Source organism: Alexandromys fortis, unplaced genomic scaffold (assembly GCF_014885135.2).
Source record: "Alexandromys fortis isolate MF-2015 unplaced genomic scaffold, M_Fortis_MF-2015_v1.1 scaffold_119, whole genome shotgun sequence".
In the NCBI taxonomy this organism is placed as follows: Eukaryota; Metazoa; Chordata; class Mammalia; order Rodentia; family Cricetidae; genus Alexandromys; species Alexandromys fortis.
In genome coordinates this window covers 5078507-5087685 of record NW_026067991.1, presented here as the reverse complement: position 1 = coordinate 5087685, position 9179 = coordinate 5078507, and the positions used below count along the sequence as shown (strand labels likewise).

Sequence of the window (9179 nt, the reverse complement as noted above, 5' to 3'; positions counted from 1 at the left end):
TTAGAAGTTGGCCAGCGAGAAAACACTAAGTTACTAAGCTCCCTAATGGATTTCAGTGAGTTGTTCTGGGAAGTGTGAAAGGGATCCTAGGGACCATGAGCCTGGGCTGCTCTGCCCTGCTCAGTAGCACTGCAGAGCTGAAGTTGAGAGCTGGGATGCTGCCTCTATGACCTAGGGACTTCCTTTCTAACCGCCACTGTTCTTTTCCCTACCTAGCCTGTGGTTCAGAGCTTCAAGGTAGAGTACCCGGAGGTGTTGCTGTCCTGCATGGCTTCTGCTGAGGGCAAAGCAAGGTCCTTTTCTGACTTTGGATTGGAGGTAATCATACTGTAACCCCTGTGGCACGGTGCTTTTGCCTCACTGGTCTCTGCCTAGAGCTCTAAAAGTCATAATCTTAACTCAGTTGTTGGTGCTGTATGTGTGGTCTGGCATCCAGAAATTGGGTCAAAAGCTGCACAGATACTTAGAAAATGACAGAGGGGACCTTGGAGACCTGCCAGACTGCTGTCCTCACTAGGCAATGTTCTTGTGTGGGATAGAGACCTTTCAGGTGAGGAGAAGCAAGATAGCAAAAAGGCTATATATGTGTGCCCCCCATAAACAGAAGCAGAACCCTGGGGTTTGAAGAAAATCTAGAAGGATCTCATATCACCAACTTTAAAAAAACTATATATGTGTATATATACACATATACACAAATGTATGTGTGTTTATGTAATTTGTGTGTGTCCATGCTATAGTGTATATGGAAGTCAGAGGAGTGGGTTCTAGGTTCTACCACATGGGTCCCAGTGATTAAACTCAGTGCAGGTGCCTTTACCTGCCGAGCCACCTCAGCACCCCCTCACTAACTTCTGACACTGAGGAGTGCCAAGCCCCTTCTTCCAGACCGTGGCTATGGACAGAGCATCCTGGGCAAGTGGTAAGCTGCTCCTTGAGCTCTCCAGACCTGCCACCAGCCACAGCAGAGAAAGAACATGCTCTGGGGTATGCATTCTTTTTAGCTTGACATTTTACTTTCGGTGGTGACGCAAAGCCATGGTTTCCTGGAACCGTTGCTACTGTGACCATTCTCTAGCTTTGGAGCAATTAGGTGTCTTGGCACTGCTTCCCAGCATTCCACCTCCCAGCGTCCAAGTGCTTTCTGCCCAGGTAAGTGTCTGGCGCTCGGAAGTTCAGGAGCATGGCTTCAGTGTATGGCTGTTGAAGCATTATGCCCAATACCCATAATTTACCATGTGAAAAACCTCAGCCTCAGAACTTATGCCTCTCAGGTGAATTTTGCTTTTGGAAATTCATAAACGTCCGTGTAACTTTGAGAGGTTTTTAAAGTAGCATGGCTTTGTGACAGACTTCGTCTTCTCTGATATGGGAAGTCCTTGTGGCCTTCCACTGAGTCCTTGCCAGCTTCATGCTGTTACTCTGTTGCTCACCATGTTAGCTGCAAACAGGGATGAGGTGTCTGAACCCGACCCGTACAAATTCTCCGAGTTAGCTCTCTAATGTGGATGTGCTTCAGAAGAAATGTAGAGCTGAACTTATTCTCTGGGTTTTGCTCTGTGGGCGTGATGGATATGGGAAGGACTTTCCAACTGCCCCTTCAGGGTGATCAGGTGACTGTGTGTATGTGCATGTGGTTTCAGGAGCTGCGTGAGGGCCCAGCCACAGCAGGTGGGATTTCTTTAGGAGCTGGCTCCCACTTTGACCAGTAATAGTCGGAAGTTTGAATTTTTCTTTTCTTGAGACAGGGTCTCTATGTAGTTTTGGCTTATCCCAAATTCAGATTTTTGCCTGTTCTTGGGTTAAAAGTGTGTTAACAACACCCTGTCGACTTTTAACTTCTTCATCATTGAGTTTTCTTTCTACTTGGCATGCCCCAGCTTAATTTCTGAGTTACGCCCTGCCTCTATAACATCCATCTTTTCTGTGTATACCTGAAACCCTAATGAATTCCAGGGAAGTCTTCCTCACCGGCCTCTTCCTATTACCTGTTTCCAGTGTCATTTGTCCATAGCCCGCTAGAGTTATTTCCTGGACCCAGTTAGTCCTGAGTTTGATGAGTGCAGCACATAGGGTCTGCTGCAAAGGATCCCGCTGTGGACTCGCGCTGCAACTCCTGTTACTTATCAGCTGTGTGGCCATAGGCAAACAGTACCAGCCTCCTGTGCCTCAGTTTCTTCCTCAGTCAAATGCGAAGGCTAGGAGGCTTTAGTGAGATGGTATTTGAATGGTGACCATCCTGGTGTGATACACAGCTGTCTCCAGCTGTGCAGGTCAGATTAGTTGGCCATCCCCACCCCAGGTCCTTCCAATGGTCTGACTACTCTTTATTTCCTTTTTGGTACCTCCTTCCTGCACCCTGACCCAGTATGAAATTCAGACCAGGACACATTACCAGTGAAAGTGTTTTTAATAGTTAAATTATTTAAATAGACTTTTCAATTTCCATGGGAAATCATAATTGTATCATTTTTGCAAGAGCAGGAATAAAAAGAGTGCACACACCCCTTAGAGGGAACGAAGAGCTAGCACTGCACACTGTCACCAGTCACTGCTGGAAGGGAGAGGAGCCTCCACGAGGCCTTGACCCACAGGGAGAACACAGTATAAACGCAGCACGCACCCTGCACTCTGGTTGGAAGCTAAACAGAAACCTGCCAGCATTGGCAGGACATGTGCGGGACTAGGAAATGGAGAACAATTTGAAGAAGCAGCCCCCTGTGTCAGAGGTGAAGGCAATGCAGGACTCGGGTGGAGTGGTCAAGCACAGAACAGGTACAGGTGTGGTTTCTGGGCTCATACTTTGCTTTTGGGTGCTGTGTTCAAACGAGGAAGGGGAGGGTGGTGAAGGTGGCATCAAAGTAACAGAGCTGGCACGTACTGCCACCTCACCTCTATTCTCCTGTTAGAGGGGAGAATAATTGCGCCCTGAGAAACAATGAAAGATCTGGGCACAGACAGTAAGGATGCTGTTCAAGTTTATCTGTGATAGAATATCATTTTCCAAATGTGTTCTTCGAAATTATAAAAATAGTATTTTCCCCTCAGTATATTTAACTATCCCCTCCCATCAAAATTAACAAAGTTTTTTGCTAATTTTCCTTTATGGGTAACTGTGCCTGTGTTTGCAGGTAGAAGGCAAGGCCACACCCTTTCCCCAAACCTGAGGCCACATCCCCAGGTCACAGGGACCCTCTCCGAGACAGCCTCCAGCACCTGGGCCAGGTGAGTAGGCCATATAGTCTGGGTGTCCTCTAGCCCTAGCCACTGCTGAGCTCCCAAGAATCTATAGGAGCTGCCTCTGGAGGGAGAGAAACTTCATACAACATTTGACACAGCCTGGGTGGGAGCCATGCCTTCTGACTTCTGGTTCTGTTTGCATTTATTTACTTGGGAAATGGAATGTGTGCAGATGAGGCTTAGAAAGAGAGGGACCAGCATGGCGCCTGTGTCTTCTACTTAATTGGAATGTGTAATATCCCAAAGAACGCACACCCCTGGCTGTGCCTAGGAAAACCAAAAACTGCCAAGTGTGAAATGAGGGGAACAGACCCTGCAGGGAGAGGCTCCACGGCATGAACACACACGTACACACACTGACATACGTACAGCATAGAGGAGCAGAAATGCCCTGCTGTGCACAGCTGTTTCCTAATATAGAGAATTTACAAAATATAGAATTTGGTATAGATCTCCAAGGTTTCAATAATACAAAATAAAGAATACAAAAAGACAAGTTGGGGTTCCCACCTCCCTACCCCAGTGGTATCCTCATTTGCTTGTGTGTCTCTTACACGCATACAACTAGCATAGTCTAAAGAAGGGCACAGAAAACTTGTTTTGTTTTATTTAATAAATATTTTCTTTTGCTCAGAGCCACCGCTCCTTGCTTGGTGTCCTCTTGCCTCCCCCTCATCAACAATCCTGTTTCCCTTACAGGGCACTGTCTGTGCGTGGAGGTGCGGACAGAGGATGGCACAGGCCACACCTCTCCAACTCCTGCATTCCTGCCCACAAAACACCTTCAGGGACATGGCTTCTCCACAGTGGAAAAGCAGACCCTAGAGATCCCTGGATGCCGCCAGGTCAGCTTCGAGCCTGCCTACCTACCTATCATGGCCAAGGCCTCTCCTCAGGCCAGCCACCATGTGCCATGCTGCGCCACCAACGAAGGCTCCAGTGGCAACCCCGCCATGCAGCAGCAGCACCTGTCAGAAAACTCAAGGCTCAACTCAAGTCTAGCGGAATCTTCTGCCAAGGGAAACATCTTTGGTCAGCTTGGTGCTCGCAGGACACTGGCACCCTGGGTCTTGGCCAAAGGCCATGCCCACCAGCAAAGGCAGAAGTTGCTTCTGAGTCAAAGTGGAAATTTTACCAGCACAGTTGTGAGGCTGGAGCACAGGCCCCATCTGCTCACGGTGCAAAAGAAGCTGTCCCATTCCTCTGGAGGCCAGGCTGCTGGCACCTCGAGCTGGCATCTGCTAACTGAGGGGAGGCCCTCCATTGAGGAAGTAGGTCATCATCTCACCCTTGCCCTTGACCTTGACCACACCCCGGCACTCCAGCTGGTATGTGTTGGCGGCCAGCACCTGGTACATGTCTGTAGTGACCTGAGGAGGCAGAGGGAGGGAGAGGACAGGCTGTCAGTGACCTTACCCATGAGCTGCTGTGGGCCCATCTACCTCTTTGCCTACGCCATGCTGCTGTCTTGACTTGAGAGTGGGAAGGCCCTCTACCACTGGCTCTTGGGGACAGGGAGGGGCTCATCCATGGAACCTGCTTAGGAATAGAGTGGTGGTAGTTGTGGTCAGCACTCCTCTGTGCTGGGCACTGTGACAAGCACCTATGTGGTCAGCACAGGCTTGGGTCCATTAACTGTGTGGCTTCCAGAGGAGCATTGTCCCATGGAACTCAGCAAACAGATACTGCCAATAGCTGAGGGAAGGACTTGGGTCTCCTAGAGAATGGCTCCATGATGGAGGGAGGGCAAGGCCTGGCACCTTGGACAGCACCCAACAATTCAGTTGGGCAGGGCAGACAAATGAGAGGACATTCAAATTCAAACAGTGTAATACAGCAAAAATACCTTAGAAATGGTACAATTAGCACTTGTTAGAACAGGCCAGGGAAGTTGACTTCCCACAGTGCATTGGGACCTTCAGGTGTGTGGCAGTACATCTTGTATGGGAATGGAACAAGAACCTTAAGTCTGCGGGAATTGAAGGAAGGCCCAGGGTCATGAACATGAACATGCAAAGGATGGAGAAAGGGAAGGTAATTCCCATTCCCCTTGGATGCTGATGCCATATAGACCCCAGCATCCTCACCAGGCCTGGAAAACTGCAAGCCCTGCTGGGTGACCTTTCCCTACAGTTGTCTGCTCTCCTCTACAGCTGGCTGGGGAGGCCCAGGCTTCCCATTGGCACTCTTAGGTCTCTCTGCCCCAATGTGCTCAGCAGAGGCGGCTGCACAGGTCCGGGGCTCTGTCCAGGGTAGTGAAAGTCTGACTTATCCCCGTTTATCAGCCCTGACAGCCACATCACCCTGGGATCAGAAGAGAAACTCTGAGCTGTGTGTGGCCTGCAGTGAAAAGCTCCTGGTGACCGAGGCCCTTCATGTGCATGCTGTGAGTGGTGGCTGTGCTTGGACTCACCTGGATGCGGTCAGGTACCCCAGTGCTGTCCATACGGCTGGCCACATTTACTGTATTTCCCCAGATGTCATACTGAGGCTTGCGAGCCCCAATGACCCCAGCCACTACGGGTCCAATGTTGAGCCCTGTGTGGACAGAAATCAGCCATACTTGTTAGCTTAAAGCCCACACAAACCTGGCTTGCCTTTGCTAGCATCCACCTCTTGGCACGTGGCAGGTGCTGCTAACCCCTGCTGGCCTGAAGCCAAGCTTAATCCCCCAGTCTCGCACTTCTCTGCGCAATCCATTCTTGTTAGTGCAAGAAAGCAGGGATCTGTGCACGCATCCACTGGTACTGTGTCCTTACCCCAACCCTTCCAAGCCCACAGCCATGTGTGCCCTCTTCACGGTCTCCAGCATAGTCCAATACCTTCTCCTTTTAAACATACAATATTCGTGTGTCTGAGTGTATGGCACATGCATGTGAGGGTGCCTGCAGAGGATGCTGGAGTTAAGGGTGGCTCACTGGATTTAGGTGCTGGGAACCAAAGCCAAGCACTTTGGAAGTGCTCTCTAAACACTAGGCAATCTCTCTTGCTGCCCAATGCCTTTTCTTTTTTTTTTTAATTTTTATTTATTTATTATGTATACAATATTCTGTCAGTGTGTACGCCTGCACACCAGAAGAGGGCGCCAGACCCCATTACAGATGGTTGTGAGCCACCATGTGGTTGCCGGGAATTGAACTCAGGACCTTTGGAAGAGCAGGCAATGCTCTTAACCGCTGAGCCATCTCTCCAGCCCCCAATGCCTTTTCTTAATCTTCCCTCTTGATCTATTTTCAGCAGCAATTCAAAAACCACAGCAAACTCACTCTGTCTCCCTTTCTAAACCATTGATGTTCTTGAGACCTTGCTCCTAGCCCATCTCCCTGTCCTAGTCCTGTCTCTTTCTCAAGTCCTGTCATGTGACTTTTTAACCCTACAGGCTATTTCTATGCTGGTGTGACCACCTTGCCGACCACATTGAGCTTGGTGGCACGGCCTTTGGAATAGAAGCTATCTAAGACTACTTAGCTGCCTGCTCAGTCTGTCATTCCATCCCCAGTCTGGTCAGTCCAATTGTTGAGACAATTTACAAAAGGGGAATGGGATGAGTGGAGCAACATTACACGAAACCAAGGACACAGGCTGTGTGCTGGCTACAGCAGTAGCCTGGCCCAGTCCACAAAGCAGTGTGCCCATAGGGCACAGTAAGCAACCTCTTGAGGGGTAGCCCGATTCCCGACACTTGGGCCAGAACAAAATATCTCCTGGGGACATTAGTGATCACAATATTGGTTTTTAGTGATGCAATATTTCAGTTTAATGTGCTAATTTTGAGAACTGAAATGCCAGTATTTTTGTGAATTACTGTTACTTAAAAAAAATTGACATCTGAATCATTTATGACTTGAGACATACTCAGGGAGTTGATAATGCATGAAACTTTTGACCAGAACAAAGATCTGCTCTTTAGAAAGCATTTCCACTGCTACAAATCTCAAGAGAAAGGAAGAGTGCCTCGACTGAGCTCCCTCTGCAGAATGAACTGGCAAACACACTGCAGAACAGCCCTGTGCCCTCCGGGAGCAGCACACTCAGAGCTTCAGTTCTAGAAGTGTTTTGTGGATGGAGCATGGGGCCTGTGTGAATGCAAAGATGGCTGTAGGTTTGCTCAACTCTTCTGCAGAGCTGAAACTCGAATAAAATGGTTGGAATTGATGATAGGGCTTAGCCAGGAAAGGGGCTTCCCATTAATGACCGGAGTTCAATCTCCAGGACCTACGTGGCAGAAGTTGTCCTCTGACCTCCACATGCACGTGTGTATGTATACATACACACACACACAAGCTCCGTTAAAGCCATCCCACAAGACATGTGCCAAAGATGGAGCCCAAACAGTATAACTCAGTAGAGCACTTGTCTGAAGAATGTGAGGCCCCGGGTTTAATCCTCAGATGCAGTCAAGTGAAGACACACAAGCTTAACAGCACATCACACCCTCCCTAGTGACTGTCCCAGTGTGTGTGGACTACACAGCTTTCTTTCAGAGTAGTCAACTGGCCCACACCGAGAACTCAGAAGTAACCAACCCACTCACTGTACAATAGGGGCTAGAGAAAGATCACTGGCTGCTCTTCCAGAGAACCTGAGTTCAATTCTCAGTACCCACTTGGCAGTTCACAACCATTTGTAACTCCAGTTCCAGGGGACTGACAGCCTCTCTGGACTCTGCAGGTACCAGGCGTATACTTGGTACACACACATACTGTGACAAAACCCTTCTGCACAAGAAGTCCTTAAGCTTACGCTGATTTAAAAGGCTAAAACGTGCCAGAGACAGTAGCTCACATCTATAACCACAACACTTGGGAGGTTGAGGTAGGAAGGCTGTAAAGAGTTCCTGTCTTAAAACACCAGAAAAAGCTGAAATAAAATCATCGGCCAAAGGTAGTCCACTTTTGCCATTAGAGTATATGTTCAATATACTTATAAATTTGAAAATATGCTAATAACATGCATGTTTCATATCAAACATGTAATGAGTATTTGGTTTGGCTGCTTTTCATTTTTACTGAATAAGTCTGGTGTAAGACTGGCTTGGGATGGAGCATGGGGAGAGCCCACAAGCCCCCCCCCCTCACCAATCTTCATCTGGAAGTTGTTGAAGGAGTGCTCATTGATGTACTTCATCTGGTCCATCAGCTTCATGGCTAAGTCTGCGAGAGCTTTGATGTGGGTCTTGCCGGCCTTGTCATAGGTAGAGTCGTTGAGGCCAGAGGCAGCCATGTAGGTGCTACCTATGGTCTTGATCTTTTCCAGCTGCCTGAACCGATCCTCACTGATGATCTAGACAGAAGGGGTTCAGACCTGAGTCACCCTCACATGCTGGGGCATTGAGGTTCACAGGGTGGAGGGCAAAGTGGAAGAAACACGGTAGCCTGGTTTTGTGAGTCCCCTCCTTACACAGCCAGAGCATCAATTCAAGTGGGCTCCTCCACACTGCTCCACTAGACAGGGCCTCTGGAGGACAAGGTCACTAATCATTACCAGGTCTCATGCCCTTGACAGGAGAGTTATGTGTCCCTTACTCATGAAAATCTCCCCTAATTTTATCTAGTGTCCCTTTTTCTATTTCCAGGCTTCTGGAAACTTCACAGACACTTTCACCTAACGAATCACTTGAACATCCTAGGGCAGCAGCCCTTGGAGCACTGCATATTCATCCTTCCAGACTGCACTCTGTTCCTGACCTGATGGAACTGCACAGATGACGTGCTCTGCAAGGATTTAAGGAATACATTAAGCAATGGCTTGTTTTCCTGCCTGCCTTCTTCCTTTGCCCAGGTCCCTCCTGCTCCCAAAACCCTTCCCAGATTCTGGGTCATCTCTGCCTTGGGGCCACTTGAGGCTCAAGTTCAAAGAGAAGGGCAGAAACCCCAGCTCCCACATATCCACACAGTGACCTTAGGCAGGACACTTAAGGTGTGAGGCCTTGGTTGTCT

General features: G+C 48.8%; 1 protein-coding gene and 1 long non-coding RNA gene across 3 annotated transcripts in view; one reads left to right on the top strand and one right to left on the bottom strand.

Annotated features, from left to right (window-relative positions):
• The first annotated feature begins 333 nt into the window (after positions 1-333).
• Positions 334-9146, top strand: LOC126512154 (uncharacterized). Of its 2 annotated transcripts, XR_007594932.1 has the most exons (5): positions 334-987; positions 1079-1152; positions 2485-4568; positions 5526-5667; positions 8816-9146. It is a non-coding gene; the product is annotated as an uncharacterized lncRNA (long non-coding RNA). The 2 variants fall into 2 exon arrangements; XR_007594931.1 differs by having other exon boundaries at positions 335-1152.
• The window catches only part of Adcy5 (adenylate cyclase 5), a 149378-nt gene continuing 144664 nt past the window's right edge, over positions 4466-9179 (bottom strand). The window contains exons 19-21 of the mRNA XM_050159706.1: positions 8319-8523; positions 5654-5778; positions 4466-4610 (exon numbers count right to left, since the gene is read on the bottom strand). Coding sequence (XP_050015663.1) covers positions 4482-4610; positions 5654-5778; positions 8319-8523 — 459 coding nt within the window. The 3' untranslated portion in view covers positions 4466-4481. The remainder of the gene's footprint in view (positions 4611-5653; positions 5779-8318; positions 8524-9179) is intronic.